Source organism: Phyllostomus hastatus, unplaced genomic scaffold (assembly GCF_019186645.2).
Source record: "Phyllostomus hastatus isolate PE091 unplaced genomic scaffold, TTU_PhHast_1.1 phas_contig_118, whole genome shotgun sequence".
Classification (NCBI taxonomy): domain Eukaryota; kingdom Metazoa; phylum Chordata; class Mammalia; order Chiroptera; family Phyllostomidae; genus Phyllostomus; species Phyllostomus hastatus.
In genome coordinates this window covers 2,731,487-2,755,130 of record NW_025333543.1, presented here as the reverse complement: position 1 = coordinate 2,755,130, position 23,644 = coordinate 2,731,487, and the positions used below count along the sequence as shown (strand labels likewise).

General features: G+C 38.8%; 1 protein-coding gene across 3 annotated transcripts in view; it reads left to right on the top strand.

Moving 5' to 3' along the window:
* CPED1 (cadherin like and PC-esterase domain containing 1) overlaps positions 1-23,644 on the top strand; it is a 273,386-nt gene that overhangs the window by 19,315 nt on the left and 230,427 nt on the right. For all 3 annotated transcript variants that reach the window (XM_045847151.1, XM_045847144.1, XM_045847161.1), the window contains one exon: positions 10,331-10,514. In XM_045847151.1, the coding sequence (XP_045703107.1) occupies positions 10,331-10,514 (184 nt within the window). The remainder of the gene's footprint in view (positions 1-10,330; positions 10,515-23,644) is intronic.

The window sequence follows — 23,644 nt, the reverse complement described above, 5'->3', positions numbered from 1 at the left end:
CTGGTTCAGTTCCAGGTGAGGGCACATGCCTGGGCTGCGGGCTCAGTCCCTGGTTGAGTATGTATACGGAAGATGACCAACTGATGTTTCTCTCTCACCTCAATGTTTCTCCCTCTCTCTTTTTCCCCCCTTTCCCTCTCTCTAATAGATAAATAAATAAATGTTTAAAGAAATCTTTTTAAGTTTTTATTTTGTTGAATTAATTAACAAGGAGGCCATTAGATTCAGGTGGCTCTGATGTTGTGGCACCCTATGTAAGCAACCAAAATCGAACCCTGTAAATGCCTCAAGAGACAGGGCGTGAAGTAATTTCCCTTTTTTGCTTCCACACTTTCTATATAAAGTTTTTCCCCTGGTTCCTATGGTGGATTTAGAGGTGGGGAAAGCACTCCTAACCACTTCTGGGTTGACACTGCCCAATTCCAATTGATTTTTGTGCAAGTAATCTTAAAATTTTTAGTATTTTTCAGTTTATCTTTTAACAATTTCAAATATTTTAATTTGTCAAGAGATTCTTCTGTGTGATAAATTCTTTAGGAGATATCGGAATGTGCCTTATATTTATGAGGAGCTATATATTTTCAAATGCTTTTATCTTCACTGTTTGAGTTTCCTTTTACCCCTACAATAGCATGAAGAATAAGATGGAAGGTCGGTGCTCATTTTCTGAGAAAAGTGGAGGAGCTTTTCATTAGGAGCTTAAGTGGTGTCAGGAGATAGTGACTGGAGGGGGAGAAAAAAGGGTAGACCCAGGACTCAGAAGGCCTTGGGGTGTTACTGGCAAAGCCTGGAACCTAGCTTTAGAGTGTCCGGCATCTATGAAAGTGGGTAGATTATATGATGCTTAGGTATTGATATTGTAATGAACTCAGTGTTCTCTTTTTTTTATGTTGCCTTTGCATGGACTATTTTAAGTCTGAATTGCTGAATTAACTCATTGTTTTGGCATCAGGGGACAGAGACTTGCCATTATTTGAATGTTTTTTTTTTCAAAAGAACAAGGTCTCTCCTTGTGCTCTGCTTGATTTTTCGTAATTGTTTGTTGGTTTTCCATTCTCTTCATTATGGAGGTTGTTTACTGTTGATACTGTGGTGAGATTCAGGGGGCTAGAGAACATTTACTGGAGAGCCAGCAAATGCCCTCAGGGCTTAGAATAGAAAGACAATAACTTCTTCCTCCTCTTAAGCTCTGTGTAAGTTGCTGAGGAGGATGGGGAAGGGATGGGGGTGTGCAGGGAAGAGGCAGAGAAGGAAGGTAGGGTAAAAGAAAAGGTATGAAAGAGGGACACCAGAGTGGTTCTGGTTTGCCCCAAAATAGGAAGCAAAATTGAACCCAAGGAAAAAGCAACTTACATTCTCTCTGGATTGCATTTAAAGCTTTATCGTATATTTAAAGATACTTTGAAGGAAGCTATCATGACTACCATCTCCCAGCTATTCCCCTGTGTTTATAATCTGTTTAGTTTGTTATGTCTGTAAAGTTACAGCAAATAGCAAGCTGATGACCCACAGCTGTGCATCATGGGTGGCATCTCAAGGAAAATTAGTTGGAGGAAAAGCCTCCAGAGGAGGCTGAAAAAGATGCTTAATATAACTTTCAAAACACATAGAAAAGAAAATGGGAGAAGCAGAGAAGGAAGGCACTATAAACTCTTCCATGTTCATTGAAATGGGTGAGCATTTCAGTGGGGGCGAGCAGAGGCAGCCAACAACTGCTGCAGCCCTGGGGAGGCCAGAAGTCACAGCAGGAGACTCTAGATAGGAATAGAGGAGAAATCACACTTCTTGTGCCCTTAGTTTTGTTTTTAATTTCTCCCCGTCTCCAAGATTCCTGCTCTGTGTGAGTGTTAGCCTGGCAAAGGATGAGCAGCACACATTTGAAGCAATGCCCAGAGTGATTGGAGTGCTGAGCTGCTCAGTCTGCCTGTTTTCTTCTTTTCTGCCTTGCAACTTGCTCTTCTTTGCTTTCTCTTCTTCTTTCAGTTACATAAGCTGTATACTTTGTGCCCTTTTTACTTTTTATTTTTAAAACATGTCTATAGATTTTAAAGAGAGAGAAGGGGAGAAGGGGGGAGAGAGAGAGATCAAAACATTGGTTGCCTCCCATACATGCCCTGATGGGGTGTCAAACCTGCAACCTAGGTATGTGCCCTGACTGGGACCTGAACCCCCAGCCTTTTTGGTGTATGGGACAGTGCTCCAATCAACTGAGCCCCACTGGCCAGGGCTGTGCACCCCATTTTGAAGGCACTGTGTGGTCCCAGGTTGTGCCTGAGGAGGATGGACATTAAATATAAAGGTTACCTAAGAATTTTCAGAGTTTACCTTCAGATTATAGGTTAATATTTTATACATTTTATGGAAAGTCTTTTCTGATAAGCAAACATTATAATGTATCTCTTAAGTCTCAGTATTTTAGATGTTCCCAGTGGACTAAGGCAACTTGACATTATTTATCATTATAGATTTTCTAGCCTAGGATGTCCAATCTAGGGTCTGGCCTGCTGTTCTCATCTGTTTTCCCCTTTTGCACTGGGCTCTCTTATTCTCACAGTCAGCTTACTGACTCCCTCTTGGTTTACTTAGTATATTTGCAGCAAATCCTTTTTGGGACTTTTCTCTTTAGTCCTGTTATGTTTCCATCCTCTGTAGTTAGCTCTCTCTCAGCCGCATAGACCATGACTCGTGATTTGATTTGACAGTCCTGGGGCTGCTTCTCTTCACTCTTTCTAACCAAACCAGGCTCCCAGTGCAGTGCTTACTGCGCCTGCCCTCCTGATGCAGGCATTCCAGGGGTCTGGGCACCCGAGGGTCTGTGACCCACTGTAGGTTCTTGGCTTTACACAGGAAAGAATTCAAACATGAGCCAGCACAGAGTTTAAAGTGAAAGTGAGTTTCTTAGTGAAGCAGTGAGATAGAGAATGGGTGACTCCGGAGACAAAGCAGTGGCCCTTTTAGCAGAATTTGCTTCCTTTATAGTTTCATTTAATCTGGGGTAGAGTATTCAATGAAGGGGAGGAATATTCAGGGTCTTTCTAGGAAAAGGGTGGAGATTTCTTGGGGGAGTTTTATTGCCATTATGTGTCCTTATATGGGCTTTCCATTTCTGATTATGGTGGTATGTGGAGTGTGGTTTAGCACGCTGATGCATTACAATGAACATATAATCAGGCTAGGGGTTACCTGCAGATGAAGTTAGCTGCCATGTTGGATCGAGCTGGTCTTTGCTGGTTTAAGCCATAAACCTGGCAGGGGGTGGTTTTCCTTCTTCTCGATAGCTTCTATAGATTTATTGACTACAGCTATTCTGCCACATACCCTATCTCACCCCCAGTGCTTTTCCTATCCTTATTCCTTCCTGTGCGATGAGATGACTCCTTATGACAGGTCTCAGCTCTCGCTCTTATGACTTGATCACTCAGGTCACTGAATGTTTCCTTTTTTTTTTTTTTTTTAAGAAATCTCTTCTTTTCATTATGGGAGCCCAGTGGCATATAGTTTCTGGGAAATCCTGTGACTTAGATTGTAAAAGTCTGGGCTTCTGGAATCTGTCAGAATACCCACCCTGTTTCTGTCAGAAACAAAATAAAATAAGAAAAACACCATCCCTCCCTGTAGTAAGTCCAGTTTTTCTCATCTGCCTCTTCTCTGTCTTTTAGTAAAAAAAAAAAATCAAAGTTCATCAAGTTGGACTTAAGTAGAAAGATCAACATAAAGTTATTATTTGAAAATTCTCCTTTACTCACTAAGTTTTGGTTTCCAACTAGCTACTTAACATGATAATAAGTAATGTTGCACAACCTCTACTTTTATTCTCGTTGCAAGTTATCTCTTGTTACTTGCCTGACCATATTTCCACTCACAATAAAAAGTACCTATGGTGCTGACCTTTAAGGAATTTCTGTTTTAAGTTTTTTTCATATCTTTTCTCTTCCTCTAAGAATTGTCTTTCTCCTCTTATTTTCTTTCATACACAACATTCATAACACAGGCAAGAACAGTATCGTGCCATCTAAAAGACCTCCTGGGTCATTCTTTAACACTCCTACCCTGACCTTTATCTCTGCAGGAACTTACATTGCATGATTTCATTGTTTATTGCTCCTACCACTAAAAAGTAAGCTCAGAGAAAGACAGAAATTTGTCAGGGTTCATCACTGTTATATACCTCACAGCCTGCAATTATGCCTGTCACATAGGAGGTGTTTAAAAATATTAAATAGGCAAATGAATAAACATTGAAAAAGAGCCAATGGGAAAGAAGGGGGAGGGAATATTAAGGATTCAGGAGGAGGAGCTAAAGATCAAGTTCTCATTGATTTGAAAGTGGACATAGGGAAGAGGCTTTTTGCCAAGGGGAGGAGGAGTGTGGAATCTGAAAAATAAGCAGAGCGATTAGTTGTAAGTGGAGGACAGGTTTCTCCTGTGGAAATTAGAAGAAAAGAGGAAATTTTCATTGTGTCAATAGCCTACAGGTTTGCCAAAACAGGCTGTGTAACTCAGTGTGTTTCCTTCTAATAGTGCTAATTTCCTCTATGAATGGGGAGGCAGTTATTTATAGAAATAAGAGGCAGCTGGAGAGTGGAAAGTTTTGTTACTGTGGACAATGTAAAAGAGAATTGACCAGGGATGCATAGCAGAATGGTCTGGGAAGCCTGAAGACTGAATTGGCTTTGCCATCCAGAATCTGGCCAATCAGGCACTTTTCTTCAGCAGTTCACCTTCTTGGGTCTTATGCAGAGATCTTTCTTGGGTCTTACAGCTCAGTTTGCATAACATCTTATTCCCCCCTTGTTTACCTGCTTTGTCCTGACTTTTTATAACTAATTGCTTATTTCTGTTTTCTTTGATAAGCTGTGAGCTCTGTGGGGGCAGAGACCTGTCTGCTTGTTTACTGCAGTATCCCCATCTCTTCCAAGCTTGAGGTTTTGCATGTAGATGTGATGGAAGGACAGTGGAGAAAGGGAATTTAACATAACAGGCAGACAGGGTTTGGGATTCTGAACCATGGAATCTGAGCTGCAGAGAAAGAAGGTGGAAAAGGAGGCTAGTAGAAAGCTGGCATTTGGAGGAAAGACTGGTGGTTGCAGAACTGGTGTTTTGGGAATATATGAGAAGAGCTGGAAATATATTAATGTGATTAGAGAATGAATGTGATTAATGTGATTAGGTCATTTTATAATTTCAGAGGTGGGGCTGTGAGGGGACCACAGAGTCCAGGATATAGCCATTGGAATGGATGTTTGCAGTACTGTAGAGAAGATAGTCATTGGGATGAAGAGGTCATGGATATTTTATGGCTTGAGATGCAGATGCTAAAGCCTCCACTGAGATTTTCTAGGGGATTTTTCACATGATAGTAAGTAAAATAATTAAAGGACATGTGTGTGATTACAAATAATGAACTCATACTTTGCATTCATGCATTAATTCATTTTCTCATTCATTCATTCATTCATTCATTCACTTATTTCCTCTTATTCAGAACCTGGCAGTAAGCTGTATGTACAGTGACCCAAGCAGACAAGTCTAGATGCTTACAGAACATATAGACTAGTGGGAGAAGCAGATATTAAACAAATTACAGATAATTATAAATTGTGAAGAATGCCAAAGGGAAAAATAGATTGAGGAATAGGTGATGATGGATTTTGGCAGTGGCTATTTAAATGAGTGCCATTTTCTCAAAACTATATTGAAAATACATTTTTTAAGTACTCACCCAAGTATATGTTCATTAGGTTTTGGGCGAGGAGAGAGAGAGGAGCATTGATATGAGACAGAAACATTGATCAGTTGCCTCCCATATGAGCCCAACTGGGGATGGAACCTGCAACCTAGTATGTGCCCTGACCTGGAATAAAACCCGCAACCTTTTTAGTGTACAGGACAATGCTCCAACCAACAGAACAACCCAGCCAGGGGTGAGGATACATTTTTTGATATATTGAAACTTTATTACTTTTGTTTCTTTATTATTTGTTTAGATCTTACATAGAGCCACAAATCAGCAAACTTGCCTTTCACCGGATGTTGAGTGTTGGGCTACCCCCAATGTCAGTTCGGAAGTACAGTCAGAAGGTGTTCAGTGTTATGGAGTGAGTTCTGAGAACTGTGTGATCATTCCATGACGGGCTTGAAATCCAGCTGAGTTCGCCGTGAGATTCTCCAGAGACTCTGCTTGCACTGCCAGGGAACCTATGGTTCCTAAACCATCCTGAAGTTAGAGTAATTTTTAAGTAGAAAATGTGTAAGATATACACCATAAGAAACTTTATCCATTTTTTTTGAATTCTCTAAAATAAGTGTACACTTCATCAGCTGAAAAAATCTCTTTTATTCTTATAGTGGAAAAATTAAAATATAATTCATAATAATAGGCTCTACAATATTTCTAAAATGTCAAAAATTGAGACCAGCAAGGCAATTTGACTTTTAGTTATATATGACACATATCTTAGGTCTATTATATTTTTGTAAAAACATCAAAAGATGTCACTTTATTATTATAGTGACATGGCTACTTTAATAAATCTGAAAATCTTTGCATTGTGTAGAAAAAAAGTTTTATTTTTGATTCCTACTATATTTTAAAGAGCTGTATTTCCTGATTTTCTGGTGATTCTTGGTGAAAGCTTTTTAAAAGTGTGACTGCAATATATAGTACTTTTATAACATAGCTTTTAATTTATTTTTCACTGAAATTCATTATTTTGCTCAAATATTTAACTCAATTTTTGTCATTCTTGTTACCATTCACAATTTTACTGAAAGAAATATTTTAATACAAATTTTCCTTTTTTTTATTTCCAATATTCTATGGTAGTATTTATAACAAAGACTTTTACACAATCAAAAAAAGATGTTTGGATTTATTCATTTAAAGACTATTTATCATGTGCCCATTATGTTCCAAATACTGTTCTTAGGTTGGGGAAACAAAAGTGAACAAAACAGACAAAAACACATATTGTCATTTACCTTCTTTTATGGTGTGTGGAGACAGAAAATTAATATAGTAAATAAATAATTATACTTTGTATTAGAAGGTAACATGTACTACAAAGAAAAACATATCAGGGCATATGGAAGCATATAGTTTATTGTGGAATTTTTTTCTTTTTGACAGGGACTAATTATATTAACTGAAAAGCGTATAGAATTCCTAATATAAGAGTTACAATATATTATAACTGATTATTATTCAATTTTATTCATATGTATTTAACATCATTTATTGGTCAGACATTATGTTGCATACTTGCACGTGGAAACTTCATGAATTCCCAATACAACCTCATGAAGTAGGATTTGTTATTACATCTATGAGAAAACTCTGACAAACGATTCAGTAATAACTCACTCCAGTGGATGAAGCAAGCAAGCGATTGGCATAATCAGAATTCAAATTCAAACTTTGGATTTTCCAATGTTTCTCTGTTCTCACTCTACCTTGCTGCATCTAACATTCCAAGTACTTTATTACAACACTCCTTTGCTTTCTCAAAGGTGGTGTAAAGATTTCAGATTTGGAAGACCTTCCAATAAAAATGTGTTCAGTTAATAAGACAACTATCATGTAGCCCAGCAAAATGATTTCTGAGGGAATAGTCAGCAGATCTCAAGGAGAAGGGAGAGAGGGAAGTGACTTAGAGATTAGACTGCCAATATCCAGAATTTCTAAATTCTCATCAACAGGCTCATAAGTCTCAAGTGTAGTTGCAGTGGTGGCCAGGTTAAATGTATTCTGCACTAAATATATATCTTCACAATTGTATGAGTAATCAGAAGCTTTTATTTCCAAAAGTGCTGCTCTTGGCATTTTCTAATCCTGCATTTGCTGGTGCGGTTGACATAACTGTTCACATTGCTTTTATTTCACATACGCAGTGTGTGCACCTGTTGTCGGGCTGCTAAAACCGTTCTTGCTCCTTGGTATTGGGCCATTCTGCTGATACGGTGTGTTATAAATATTGCAAGGACAGGGCAGTTCATATGACAGGATAATAGAACATAATTTGACTGACAATCTCATTTCGTATTTAATCCCTGTAGTCTGAGACATGAGTTAAAATTTCAGCTATGTCAAGGTTATTACAAAATATGGCCAGTTTTATACTTTACTGAGAATATGATCTACAGAAGATATCTCAGTAAGGACCACCTTTGTGTTCCTTAAACCACTCCTGGTTGGGGGAAAAGGAGGAATGGCATCTTCCTAAATAATAACTTAAGGTTTGAAAATACAGTCTCTTTATGTGAAATCATTGCTGTACTTGAGCCAGCTGTAATAGAGAGACACACATCCTGTGGTTACGTAAGAAAATAATCTGAGAAGGGAATTCTGGGCTCTGCATGTTTTGCTTGAGTGACACTGATATATTTGGAAGCATCTGTCTTCCCCTTCTACCTAGATGCATGTTTGTTTATTTTGGCTTCCAGTGGGCTACTGGTTCCATCTCACTCTTGTGTCCAAAGGCTCAAACTGTATTTGGGTTCAAGTACTCCTTCTTACAAGTTTATCATTAAAAAGTATTACCAGATTTTGAGGAGAATCGTGTCCCCACTTGCAATTAAATTCTTGACTTTAAATAGTTTCATCGCCAATAAAATGCAATATCCTCTAACAAGGAAAAAGATCTAATCAGTCATGTTTTGCCAAAGTACCATGCACAGACAGCGTGAGTAGGTAAGGCTCTATTCTTTTCCATTATATCCATCACACATGTAGTAAGTGCCTGTGATAACATGTGGCAGGCAGAGGTCATAATCAGAAACTTTTTTCCTGACTCCTTGCTCTTTATGATACATTATTATTTTAAAAACGCATGTACTTCCTGCATGCCAAGCACAGTTCTAAGCAATTTACAAATATTAACTCCTTAATTCTCACAGCACTTTAGGAGGAAGGCCAAGGTCACACACATAGTGCTGGTGGGGCCAGAGAATTTAAGCCCAGCATTCTGGCTCCAGAGTTTGTGTTCTGTACTGCACAACACTTTGTCTAGTAATTTTCAGATAGAAATAATCTGTGTGCAGTGCAGAACAGGATATGGTTTCTTGCCTTCATCGGGTTTACAATCTAAATATGTTTCTTTTTTCTTTCCATACTTACCTTCAAAGATCCAGATATAGTACTATAGCTCATTAATTTAGCAGATACCTTCATTTATTACATATGTATGATGTGTACTGAAAACCAGGACAAAGCAGGTTGCCCCTTAAAGAGCTCACATCATAAGGGAGAGACATGATTTCATGAGTGCTAATGGCAGGACATACTTCAATTACATTTTTATTTTTAAATGTACAGAATTTTTCAAAAGGGATAATGTTTGACTGGGAGTTTGCTAGATGGATGAATGGAGATAGAGGAAGGAATTGCAGGTGAAGGCACAGTGTTGTGTATATGAAGGTTCAGGGCATATTTAGGGATGGAAATTATTAAGAGTGTGATATGACCAGAAACCCAGGAAAGGGGGTCTAAGTTTGAATGGCCTTGTGTTCCTTGATATAGATGTGAAATTGATTCTTTCAGTAATGAGAAATAATGAAGAAATTTAAGTATTGAAAGATATGGTGCATACTGTGTTTTAGATCCATGTAATACACAGTTTGATTCAGAACTTCATTAAAGGTAATTTGGATTCCCAGTTTTGTTGTTTACCTTTTCTCCCTTTTATTATTGTGAGAAACAGGAGTACTTATTTGGAGGACAATAAGCTGTTGAAGGGAGAACCTAAAATTATATTTTGGTAGCTTTCTTCACACAAAGATCCATCCAGTCTCATTGATATGCATTCTAGTTTTGCTGTGTCCTGAGAAAAGCTGTAGCTATGTACATCTTTAAAGAGCTCTGGGATTACTTCTCAGCTCTACCGATTCCTGAATAGTTCCTCCCAGCACAAAATCCATCCTCTCTCTCTGAGTCTGTTTCCTCCACCATGTTTACCTAAAAGACCTGTTATAAGGTAATGCAGCTGGAACTACTTTATAAAAGCACAATGCAGATGAAAGGCATTGCTATTAATTTACATTTTCAGCTAGAGTTGAGCTTTATATTTCTATGTCACAGTATTCCTCTAGGAGTTTTATATTTTAATGGCCTCAAATTTTGATCTTTCCATAACAGTAAGAAAAATTCAGTTCACCTTCAGTTCTTGCATGTGAGGTTGTCTTTGACCTTGTCTGCCTTTCAGAGTCTTTCACATCTAGGGAAGAATTTAAAGGATAACTTTCTGAATGGCCTTTGATTTGCATTTATGATGTTCTTCAAGAGAAATGTGCAACTTCTTCCACTTGTGTTTTTATGCCTTATTTCTTTTTTTAGATCGAAGAATCAGTTGAGACACACTTTGGCAGCCATGGCAGAAGGGCCATACTCTATGGGCCTCCTTCCTACAGCAAAAAGGAACTTTGGCTTCACCAGCACATTCTCACTCAACTTCACTACACAGTGCTCATCGCTGAAGAAAGGCTCGGTGCTGACCATGGGCTGGAGCTGCTAGAAAAAGGTCAGAATAGGAAAGTAATTACCAAAGCATTTTGACATATAATATTAAATAATTTCTGGAATGTGCTACTATCTTCCTCTAAAAATAATTCACTACAACAAATTTTTGCCACTGATCAGCTTTCTTGCACTTTAGAAAACTTGGCTTTTTTTCAACTTCCTCTCAATTTTTCTTCAGCTATATGTCTTTATTCTTGACATTATTTAGTTTATACTTTTGTAGCATTTTGGAGTTGCATAGTTCATGTTTAAGTGCTGCATAAAAAATGTTTATGTTTATGAGCCTGAATACATGTTCTTCCCAACACCAAACTGCTCCATATTTTAGGAAAATTGCCAATTCATCTGACTGCAAGTAGAATGTGCTGGAAATTGTTTCAAGAAACTAGCTTAAATGTGATTCACAGATTGTCTCTAAATGTGAAAGAAGTGTGGATATTTATCACACATGCCATTACTAGTCAAATACTTTTATTTCTTTCATTTGAAGTGAAAAATAAAAGACAAGTGTTTCAACAAGTTATTTGAAAAGAGAGCTGAAGAGATGATGAGGGTCAAAAAGGGCAGTGACAAGAACAGCTCGCACTTGGCAACTATCCCCATGACAGACACTATGTTCTATTCTATATTCATAATCTCATTTAATCCTCACTGAAATCCCCTGAGTACTCTAAGATTAAGAAATATTAAACCCTGTCCCCCATATTCCAGAAGAGGAAACAAGTTTCAAGAGGTAAAGTAACTCACCCTGTTTCTTAAACCTGGGGCGAGGGAAGGGCAGGATTTGAACCCCTTTGTTCCAGCTCTCACTTGTGTGCTTGTCCTCTTCACCTCCTTGTTGCCTCAGTCTCGCTTTTGGCCCATTATCCTGTATGACTGTATTATTATTAGATCTACAAGGATGCGGAATGCTCATTCAGCTTGAGCAAATCGCACTTTCCTCTTTATAAGGGAGGGAAGAAAAAGCAATTGGCATCAACTGCTGATCTCAGTGGTGGTTTCCTTTGGAAGAGAATATCCAGACCCTGGTACCATAGTAATATTTATTTTTCAGTTAAGTTTCAACAGCTTTGCCATCATCATACACTTCTTCATCAGTGGCTCCTCACTCTTTAATGTGCTAGGTTTATGCTGGTGAATGAAAGAGGCAGGGGGAAAATTTGGACTTCTGGCCAAGATGGAGGTAGAGGTAGATACACTGTGCCTTCTCGTACAACCAAAAGTAGGACAACAACAAATTTAAAAATAAAACATGACCAGAACTGCCAGAAATTGAACTGTATGGAAGTCTGACAGCCAAGGATTTAAAGAAGAAATATTCATCGCAGACCAGGAGGAGGGGTGGAGATGGGCCAACAGGGTGGAGAGGACACCTGGCAAAGCTGTGGCTGGAGGACTGGGGCAGGCAAGATGGTGGCTGGCAGAGTGGGAAGTCCCACATTTCTGTGCAGATAAGTCAGAAGGAACAAATGGGGAGAGAGACAGACTGCACAACCCAGGATTCCAAAGCAGGGAAATAAAGCCTCAAAACCTCTGACTGAAAAAACTGTGGGGGTTGCAGCAGCAGAAACTCCCAGCCTCACAGAAGGGTTCACTAGAGAGACCCACAGGGTCCTAGAATGTACACAAACCCACCCACCCAGGAATCAGCACCAGAAAAGCCCAATTTGCTTGTGGGTAGAGGAAGAAGTGACTGAAAGGTGGCTAAGAGCTGGGCAAGTAGCATTGTTCCCTCTTGGACTCTTCCCCCATATACAGCATCACAATGCAGTGACGTGGGTTCCCCAGCCTCAGTGAATACCTAAGGCTCCACCCCTTACTATGTAACAGGTATGCCAAGACAAAAAAAATGGCCCAAATGAAAGAACAGATCAAAGCTCCAGAAAAAAAAATACAGCTGAGCGATGAACAGATTGTTAGCCTAACCGATGCACAGTTCAAAACAGTGGTAATGAGTATGCTTACAGAATTGATTGAGTATGGTTGCAAAATAGAGGAAAAAGTGAAGGCTATGAAAAGTGAAATAAAGGAAAATGTTCAGGTAACCAACAGTGAAGGGAAGGAAACCAGGACTCAAATCAACGGTTTGGACCAGAGGGAAGAAAAAAAACATTCAACCAGAACAGAATGGAGAAGCAAGAATTCAAAAAAATGAGGAGAGGCTTAGGAGCCTCCAGAACAACTTGAAACATTCCAACATCCAAATCATAGGGGTGCCAGTAAGAGAGGAGAAAGAGCAAGAAATTGAAAACTTATTAGAAAAAATAATGAAGAAGAACTTCCCCAATCTGACAAAGGAAATAGACTTCTAGGAAGTCCAGGAAGTTCAAAGTCTCAAAGAAGTTGGACCAAGGAGGAACACACCAAGGTACATCATAATTACATTATCCAAGATTAAAGATTAGGAGAGAATCTTAAAAGCAGCAAGAGAAAAGGAGACAGTTTACCTACAAAGGACTTCCAATAAGACTGTCAGTGGCTTTCTCAAAAGAAATAGTGCAGGCAAGAAGGGGCAGGAAAGGAGTATTTGAAGTTATATAAGGCAAAGATCTAAATCCAAGATTACCCTATCCAGCAAAGCTATCATTTAGAATGGAGGGGCAGATAAAGTGCTTCCCAGATAAGGTCAAGTTAAAGGAGTTTATCTTCACCAAGCTCCTATTGTATGAAATGTTAAAGGGATGTAGCTAAGAAATAGAAGAAGATAAGAAATATGAACAGTAAAATAACAACAAACTCACAACTGTCAGCAACCAAACCTAAAACAAAACAAAACAAAACAAAACAAACTAAACAAACAACTAGAACAGGAGCAGAATCACAGAAATGGAATTCACATAGAGGGTTATCAGTGAGAAAGGAGAGAAGGAAGATGGGGGAGAAACTACAGGGAATAAGTAGCATAAATGGTAGGCAGAAAAAAGGGGGAGGTTAAGAATAGTATAGGAAATGTAGGAGCCAAAGAACTTATAGGTACGACCCATGGACATGAACTAAAAGGGGGCAGGAATGTGGGTGGAGGGGGGTACTGGGCAGAGGGGAATAAAGAGGAAGGAAATGGGACAACTGTAATAGCATAATCAATAAAATATATTTTTTTTTAAAAAAAGAAAGAGGCTGGGAGGAACATTCAGCCATGATCACTCCTTACTATGTTCACCTTTTACCTCGTTAGCTATAAAGTTGTAAGCTACTTAGCTAGCAAAATCCCAGGGATTGGAGACCCTCAAAATTCACTTTGGTGAATAGAATGGTGTTAAAAATGTGGAGAGTGTGGGTCATGAGGACAGGCTTTCAGGAATGTCATTTGCTGGTCCCTGCCCCCTAAGAGATAGTATGGAAACGTAGAACACTGGGCTTCTGGAAGCAACTGAGAAAAACAAAAGGGAAGATGAAAGTTCCAGTATATCAAAGAAGGCTGGAAACAAATTTTATAAACCTCATTGAAGTCGATTCTAATAAGATGGACCAACCTAGAGTTCTAGAACATCCACACATGATATTGTCAGGAAACCATTTATCAGAATAGGTGTTAAGGAAACTGCCTCTCATCCCGGGGAATAGTTTAGCCCATCACCGAACCAGGTGGTTGGCTGTATGTGCTGATACAACCACCACCTGCATGCCATGTGAGCTGGGTTTCTGAGTTGTGCAGAACACCACTGTTGTCGGAGGTGCTACTGGCTGTGTATGGGCACAACATGGATCATCTGTGCATTTCAACTTCATTCAATTTCAATTTTCAGTTTTTTTCCAGTTGCAAAACAGAGGGACTATGTCTCCTCTCTCTCTCGACAATCTTGGATCAGTTTTACAAAAAAAAGGATTACTTTGCAGCTTCCAATTATTAAGAAAGTGCAAAGACAGCCTGAAGACAAAAGAATGTAGTTGCCAAAGGAGCTCCTGGGCCCAGTAGCATGAGCACAAACAGATGGTGTCACCTGAGTTTGTCATTTGTAAATGCTGTTTCCACTGCTCCCTGCTACATTCCCTCAGCTTTTGAGACATCCATTTCCTAACTCTTTCTTGGTGTTCTTTTACTCTGTGTAGTGAGATATTATTCCTGGATAGGCCTCAGGAAAGGGCAGCAATTTCACCAGTACAGAAAAATGTGGGCTTTTTTTTTTTTTTTGCTTTTCACTTGATTTTGAAGTTTGCAGTTTTCACTGAGATCAATATGAACCGAATCCCAAAATAAAAAATTTTTGTGACTGAAATCTAACATATTCTTGATCATCTAACATATGAAAAAACCCCACTTTTTTATTGCAGTTTATTTGCCGTGGCTACAAGTTTAATGTATAAATTATGTTTGAACTAAGGAACTTACTACAAAAAATACCTTCTAGAGATTTGAATCTTGCAAAATTTGTTTTGCTTTAGTTTCACATATTCACTTCATGCCTATTTTAATGTATGAGCAGCAGCAGAAAGTCTGATGCTATGTCGGCTCAGTTAAACTTAATCTCTGCCTGGAGGAAGTGGAAGCAATTCAGAATGATCTAGAAACCTACCCACCTATCTTTTACTTTACCATTGCAGTTTCTGCTGTTTGCTATCCTGAAATTTGAATATTACATTAGAAACAATATAAGTACTCCCACAAAAGTTACTAAGTATGCAGGTGCGGACTTGACACATTTATAAAATGTATTCCTGTCATAAGAAATTAAATACAAAATGCATTGTTCCTGTTCTACCTATCCATTCCACCTGCTTCCTCTCCTTTCCTGTCAACCCCTGTCACTTCCACTGACCTCTTTCTGTACCATCCTTTGAAGCACAGGTAGCCTCTTTCCAGTTTGGGCCATTTTTAAAAAATCTTTTAAGGACAGAAATAGATAAAAATTAGAAAACAATAAAAGGGTCATAGGCCAGGCAGGCAACATGCCACTACTAAATAAAATTTGTTCTTGTGGAGTGACATTTAGAGTTTATATTTTATTTAATTTTCCTGCCACTTACTTAGTAAACACTCATTGACAAGAAAAGAAGTCTCAGGTTCTAAATTAGAATGTGGCTAATTCCATTCTAGTGACCTAACAGAGGTTGGTGGCTCTCTCCGGAAGGGTAGGGCTGTGGCTACATGACCTTAAACAAGTAAAGTTCTCTGAGCCCTAGTTCTCTTATCTGTTAAAGGCAGTAACGATCTTCACTTCACAATAGGATGTGGTAAGAATTTAATCACTTTGTCCAACCCCATGAGAATTCTGGGAGGAGACACAGTAAAACCCAGCCAATATGTTTCTTGTTCAATAGTCTGGGAGCGGGGCCCAGAAATTTATGTGTTAAAAATGGAAAAAAGTAATTCTGATGTGTAGCCCAGTTTGGGGAGCACTGTCCTAGGGCTATACTATTGGTTCAAGGAGTAACAATCTTTAGGGTTAATTTTGGGAATAAAATGCAAAAAAGTCAACTTGCTATAATGCCATTGCACTACTTAAGATTTAACTGTATTGGTATATATAAGCATTTCATGTTTAGGCTGATTTTGAGAACAGCAAAAAGACAATTGTCTTTAGATTTAGGCCTACAAAACTTAGAATGTAAAACATATTCTTTTTTAAAAATTTTATTTTATTTTAATTGTTGTTCAGGTAGGGTTTTCTGCCTTTTAACCCCATCCAAGCCTACCCCCACAGCCCTCCCTATTTTTAAAAAATTTTATTTTATTTAAAATGTTTTAAAAGTTTTATTTTATTTTAATTGTATAAAACATATTCTTTTATGGTCCTTCAAAGCTTGCTTTGGAAAAATATATCTATGTCTCTGCATTTATAAAAACATAGAATTCTCTAAAGAAAAAGATAGAAGAACCAATTAGTCCCTTTCCTAGTGTCTAAGTAGTATTTAGTAAAGCAGTGCTTTAGTACATGGAATAATATAGTGGTCTAAAAGACAGTAGATGTTTCCCAAAAGGTTTTAACTTATTCCATGGTAACATTGAAGTAGTATGTGGTCCAAGAGGCTGACTCAGTAGATTTTATCATTGAATACAATTATTTATGTGCATATGTTAAAAATAGAAATTGAAGGAGAGTACATATTTAGCAATTTTCTGTCCACTTTTGAATGCATCTTGCACTTTTTTTATTGTTGTTCAAGTACAGTTGCTTTTATTTTTCCCCCACTACTCCCCCCCCCCACAGTCCTACCCACCCCCACCTCCCACCCTTGATCCTACTCCTTCCCTTTGGCTTTATCCACATGTCCTTTATACATGTTCCTCGATGACCCTTCTCTTTTTTTCCTCCTTATCTCCCTCCCCCCACTCCTCTAGTTACTGTGAGTTTGTTCTTTATTTCAATGCCTCTGGTTATAACTTGCTTGTTTGTTTTGTTGAATAGGTTCGACTTATAGGTGAGATCATGTAGTATTTGTCTTTCAGTACCTGGCTTACTTCACTTAGCACAATGCTTTCCAGTTCCATCTATGCTGTCACAAAGGATAGGAGTTCCTTCTTTCTCTCTGCTGCATAGTATTCCACTGTGTAAATGTACCACAGTTTTTTGATCTACTCATTTACTGATGGGAACTTAGGTTGCTTCTAGCACTTGGCTATTGTAAATTGTGCTGCTATGAACATTGGGGTGCAAAGGTTCTTTTGAACTGGTGTTTCAGGGTTCTTAGGGTATAATCCCAGCAGTGGAATTGCTAGGTCAAAAGGCAGTTCCAGTTTTAGTTTTCTGAGGAAATCTTGCACTTTTAAATTAAATGTATTATATAGTTCACCTAAAAAACAAATGCCAACTGCTATCATAGCTACAGAATAGGAGTCACTCTTATAGTTTGAAATTGCTCTTGTTTTTAAGAATCTGGGGATTGTACATGGAATGCTTTCTGAAGAAATATAAAACGTGAGAGATCATATTGATTTTCTTGCCAGGGGTTGGCAATTGGAGGCCCACGGGCCAATTCAGCCCGATGCCTGTCTTTGTAACACAGTTCGGTTGGAACACAGCCACTCATCTATTTTTGTCCTGACTGTGCCGCTTCTGTTCTCCAATAGCGGAGCTGAGTAGTTAGTTGCAGCAGAAGCTGCATGTCTCTCAATGCCTAAAATGTTTATCGTGGGATCCTTGACAGAAAAAGTTTGCTGCCTCTCATACCTAGACTAATTCTATGTCATTTACTCCCTTACCAAGCTGATGATCAGAGTCTGAGACTGTGATAGTTTGGTATTTTTAACTTATACCAAACCTTATTTAAAAAGGAGTTGATGGTTTACAGTAAAACATGTAATTGTAAAATTACTAAAATGAAAACACAAAAATTGGGCTCAAACTGGATATCTTAGCTACCATAATTTAGGCTTAATTTTGGCTTTGAGATTTTTGAGTCTCTAGAGCAACAGGGAAAGAATTTAAGCTTTACTCTCAGGAAGAAGGGAACATTACAGTTCCTTCCCATAAATCTTCTGCATACCCAGGTAGTACATGTAAAAAACTTTCTCAAAAGGATTATTAAGTAGATAACACTGTGTCATGCAATAGGTCAAGGACCAGAGCAACAGTTGTATTGCAAACAAATGAACATCATATCTTGGTTCATACAGCGACCTTCCAGCATGAGCTGAGAGAACGTCACAGTGTGGTATAGTGAAGGCATATCTCTGAGGGCTAGAGTTAAGGCTGCGATAAGTAGTACTTATTGATATTTGTATTGACATTACACTTGATCTACTGTGTTCTGGAGAATGCTATTTTAAATAATGTTGCTCACAGCATCTTCCCCCAATAATAAGGACACTATAATTTACCGGACTATGTTCTTGGGAAGCACTATTAACAGATAATAGAGCAAGAGATATGGATCCCTACTTAATATTGTAGGAAATATATTAGAAAAGAAAAAAAGGCTACTTCCTCTCTTGTATATAATTTAATAGATTTCCATTTTCTTTTATTTTCATTTATATTCACTTGCACTCAAAAAACTTCTAACACATCCATGTATCATTTGAAATTTAGTCTAACTTTGAGGGTTTATTTATAATGGCTGCTTGCCAAAAGCTGTTTCTGAAGTTTGTATGGAAAAGAAACATCAACAGCAGACCAAGCTTAACTTTTGTAATGAAAAACCCATTTCAAATTTTTCTTTCATTTATTTGTATTCAAAAAGGAGCTACTAGGAAGTTGCAATTTGAATTACTCATAAGTAAGGAGAGCTTAACCACAAAATTGCTTTCTTGGGGAAGTAGTAGACTGTGGTAATTAAAAAGAATAAGCTTTAGAGTAAGATAGAACCAGGGTTACAGTCGCTAGTATTACCATTTTATAGTTACGTAACCATAGTACCCTCCTGAAGCCTTGTTTTTCTCCCCTGCAAATTGCTTGTTTCGGATTGTTCTGTGCCTGGAACACTGTAGGAATCCACAAATGGGAGGAGATTATTGTTACTACTATTACAAACTAGCTACAGAAGGAGATTGTGAAGGCTCCTTAGTGGGGAGGTGCATTTAAAATCGCTTCTATACAAAGTAACCTAAGGATGCTGCTGCTGGATATTTGGGGATATATAAACTTTTTACCTAAAAAGCTTTCAAGGCACTCTGTCTCAACTTACATATTCTGAGGGAAAGGTCTAGGTTGTAAACACTCCTGAAATTCCAACACAAAGGATTCTGGATCATTTCATTTGGAAAAAAAAACCCTCACTTCCAAAAAATCTGTAAGCTCCTTGAGGTCAGAGACCATGTCTTTTCTGCTTATTACTTAAAACCATGCCTTCCACATAGGGGCACACAATGAATATTTATTGAATACATGAATAAATGAAGATAAAATAGTACACCAATATTTGGGCCCCTTAAGTAGTGAACCACCTGAGAGAATTCACATTAAAACATAATTGACAAGCCTTTAATTTTTATATAACTTTAGAAGAACACTAATGTTCTCCTCATGCTCAAATCTGCTCTTATAAAATAATGCACCCTCCCATACAGTGGTTTACAGGGCTGGTACTTCATACCACAATGATTGTAGACAGCTGAGGCTTTTAAGTGCTTGTGTCTGTTTTTTAGGAGTTCCTCTCTTCTTTTGCTTTTAAGACTCCCCTGTCATTTACCAACGTAATTCAGCCTGTTGGTTTTTGGGGTGGTGGATGAGTGTAGGTCTACACATAACACAGTGTCTGGTGCTGTGAGCTTTTCACATGAATGTATTTAGCAGAACCTGGAGTAAACAGATGCCAGGGAAGGATATGAACATTGGTGTTGGTGGGCTATCTGCTTAGAGGTGATAACTGGCTCACTGAAGTTTTCATTTTCCATAAGGCAATGGAACACAGAGTGTTATCTCAGAATGTTCTCCAGTAAAGGACACATAAAAGTAATAAGCATATAGCTTTGCTGTTTGAGAACATAGGAAGCATTAAGGATGCTCACCCCCACCCCTGTCATGTCATTTAGGTCCCTTTGTGTCCTCTACATGAAGCTCTCTAGTTCTTTACTTGGCATAGTATATTTATTTTTATGCTCTTCCAGTCCCTTGTTTTGGAAAAATATATCATATGACCCAGGATTTATAACATATACTTCTCTAAAGAAAAAGATAGAAGCACCATCAAACTATTGTCTTTCATATCATTCAGGTACTACTTAGCAAGTCATTGTTCCAGTTCATGGAATGAAATAGTGGCCTAAGAGAAAATAAATGTTTTTCAAAAGTTTTAAACTTGCTCCCAGGGTAGAGTCTAAATAATATGTGGCTCAAGAAGCTCTGACCCAGAATATATGTTATCTTTGGGTCAGAACTATTTATGTGTCCTCGAAGAGGGCATATTTCTACAGTTGCAGCAGAAACAGAAGGGCAGGAGGAATGACACAACTGATTGTTCCAACCAAAAATGTTTCCAGGAGGCTCTGCAAGTAGTTCCACCAGTATTTTTGTATTCCCACTGTTTGATGGGTTACTTGAGTAAAAGATTTATTTGTAGTAACTCTAGAAGGTGTAACCAGGACCAATTTAAGGATGAATGTTGTATCAGTCAGCGTTATCCAGCAATGGAACAGCCTATCTCAAAAAAGTAGGAGGTTTGGTGGAACAGAAGCAGGTCAGGCATGCTGCTGAGAGAGTTGCTTTATTACTCAGGAGAGTGAGTCAACTTACCACCAAAGTCTTTTTCAAATGTGTAGTTCTGCGATGTGCTGTAACATTCACACACCCAGACTGAGGGAGAGCCATCAAGATTTTAAATCTCCATCATTCTAGGAATTCCTTTCCTTAGTCTTTGCTTTTAGTCTTGTGTCCTGAGGGCAGCAGAGAGGAGTGGGCTGCAAGGAGTGGAGAAATGTGGATCAGGAGGCAGAATTGGCAGTGGTCCCTTTTGGCTAGTAGTGCACATTTACAGCAGATGCTTCTACTGATAATTTAAAGCTTGAGAGCCTAATGAACTTCTCTGCTCATTCCCTTTCCCCCTCCGGCCCCACACTAGCACCCCTGCTGCTTTCCTGAGTTTACTATGGTGTATGACTATTGAGCAGGGAGACAAAAAAGTAAAGGTCACATTTAAAAGGCACAGTGTGTTTTGCTTTGGCAGTATTTCGCCTAGAACACATTTGACATACGTTTTTTATTATGCAAGTAATAGGTTTTGCACAATATCAGAAGTGCTTCTGTGCCTTTAGTTAATCAAACTGGAAAAAAAAGAAATTGAATCAAATAAACTTATAAGCCTGCGCCATTCTATTTTATTGTATCATGGTACCCAGTAATTGTGTGTTCAGGTTTATTGTTGTTTTCCTCTGTGCTTATAGAATTACTGATGTATTTACGACCAAATAGAATGTGTTCTTTAATTGGCACACTAGAGCTGGAGGAATGTTTATTTAACCTTAACTCAGTTGAGTTGTTTATACTACAGGGACCTGAGTTCAATTTACTTTAGCTTTTGAAAAAAGCTTTTTCATTTATAAAAGTTGAGTTTCAAGTGACCTCGCTGTTCTGATGTTTCCTCTACCCTCCACTGTGCAAAGAGAACAAAAAGCCAGTGTCTCACTTTTACTCCAAAGGAACTAAACTGCTTCCTTAAGTGTGTGAGTTCTTACAATTTAAAATGGTAACCAGATGTTTACTAAAATCCCTAGCATTTCTCCTTCAAGCCCAGCTTCTTTCTAATTGTTTGATCTTTTTAAGTTTCATAGAAACCAGATTGGGTATGTGAATTTTCCCAAGCTGGGAAATGTTTAATATAGCTTTGAAGATACATTCTTTGTCCTGTTTCTTTAAATGTACTTTCTGCTACTTTTATATTTTTGAAAAGATACAGCACTGAAATTTTATAAATAATTTATTTCAGGTCATTGTTCTTTTCATATTCTTTAAAATTAAAAAGACTTATCTTTTACAAAAGAAATGAGAAATTTTTATTTGGTTTGCCAAAGTCTAAACTGTACTTTGAATGGCAGATTTAATTTGTAAAAACAAGTAATATTCATACTATATTTAGATGAAGAAAGACTCCAGGAAAGAAAAATAAATTCTTTCATATGGGACCTCTTAAATGAATGTGTGGATTAACTCATAGGGAGTTTGGGACTGCAGATATGGTGTGTATACTATGTTTATGTATTACTAGAATTAGCTGCTTGAAATACTTTAGACATCTCCAATTCAGGAGAAGTTTGGGAGGATCTCAACCATATTGTCAAGACTGTCTCTTGGTGTCTTTTACAACTAAACTACAGAACACTCATCATTCAGAACTGCTTGAAATCTGGCTGAATGGAAGTCCTACAACTAGAGAGTTAAAAAAAGAAGCCACTGTTAGGAGGGGTGGAGATGTGGAATGTGTTGGTCCCACACCCACAAGTGGCAGATAAAAATTGGGAGGGATATCTTGGCTGCAGAGGTCCCCTGAGGAGCAAAGGGGTCCAGCTCCACACCAGGACCCCCAGCTCAAGGTTCCAGTGTTAGGAAGAGAAGTCCCCATAACTTCTGGTTATAAAACCAATGAGGATTAAGGCTGAGATAGATGGAAGTGCTGCTGGAGTCCTAGGCAGTTACTTTAAAGGGCCCATGCACAGACTTACTTAGACTCACTCACTGCCCTCTGAGCTCCAGTGCTGGGGCAGCAGTTTGAAAGGCACCAGAGACATAGGGAAAGGAAATGAATTATCTGGCATCTGGGTGACAGCTAGGGGTGGGGGGCAGCTTTCTCTTAGATAGAAGTGCTAGCAGAGGCCATTGTTTCTTTTCTGAGCTCTCACCCACCACAGAGCTAGCAGGTGGGTGCCATACCTGAGTTTCCATCAACCTGGCTAACACTGTTTACACTGCCCTGGTGATTCCCCGAGGCCCCACCCCACCCAGCTTTTAGGCTCACCCTCGCTATTTCCAATGGCTTTCCCATATAAATAGCCTCTCTTGGTTCATGATTCAGATTTTCCTAAAATCCCTCAAATAAGCATCTCCTGGCCTCAGTGTGCCTTGTATCCGTCTCTAAGTGATCCCAGCCCTGACACTAGCAGCAGCTGGCCTTGGTTCACAGCTTGGCCTCGCCTTGGCACCTTCAAGCCCAGCACAAGTAGTAACCATATGCAGATTGATTTGTAGTTCATCCAGGTGACCCCAGGCAGAACACAAGCAGCAGCTCAGCTTGGCCTGCCCCTCCCAGGAGGCCCCAGGGCCAGTGCACCCAGTGGACAGCTTCAAATCATGTCCAAGCATCACCACCCAAGCACCCCCACAAGCAACACTCTCAAGGGTTGGACTTAGTGGGCACCAGAGGCTTGCTGAACTAAGTTCTTCTCTGTGGCATGGACACATGCACAGCTGATCCTCCATGGGCATTAGTGGTTGGTGGTTGCAGCCAGTCCTGGCTGCTGATGGCCCTGGGATTAAATCCCTCCCATTGATGAGTCAACAGCAATCAAGGCTCAAATACAAGAGGAGAGTGTACATAGTTCACGTGGGGCTGCACCTCGAGCACCAAGCCTGGGTGATCAGTGAGGCTGTACCGCTGTCTCTTACAGAACACCTACTACATTAGGCTACTCTATCAAGCCAAGGAGACATAGCAGCCTTACCTAACACATAGCAACAAACATGAAAAGGGTGCCAAAATGAGACAAAGAAACATGATCCAAATGAAAGAACAGAACAAAACTCCAGAAAAAGAACTAAACAA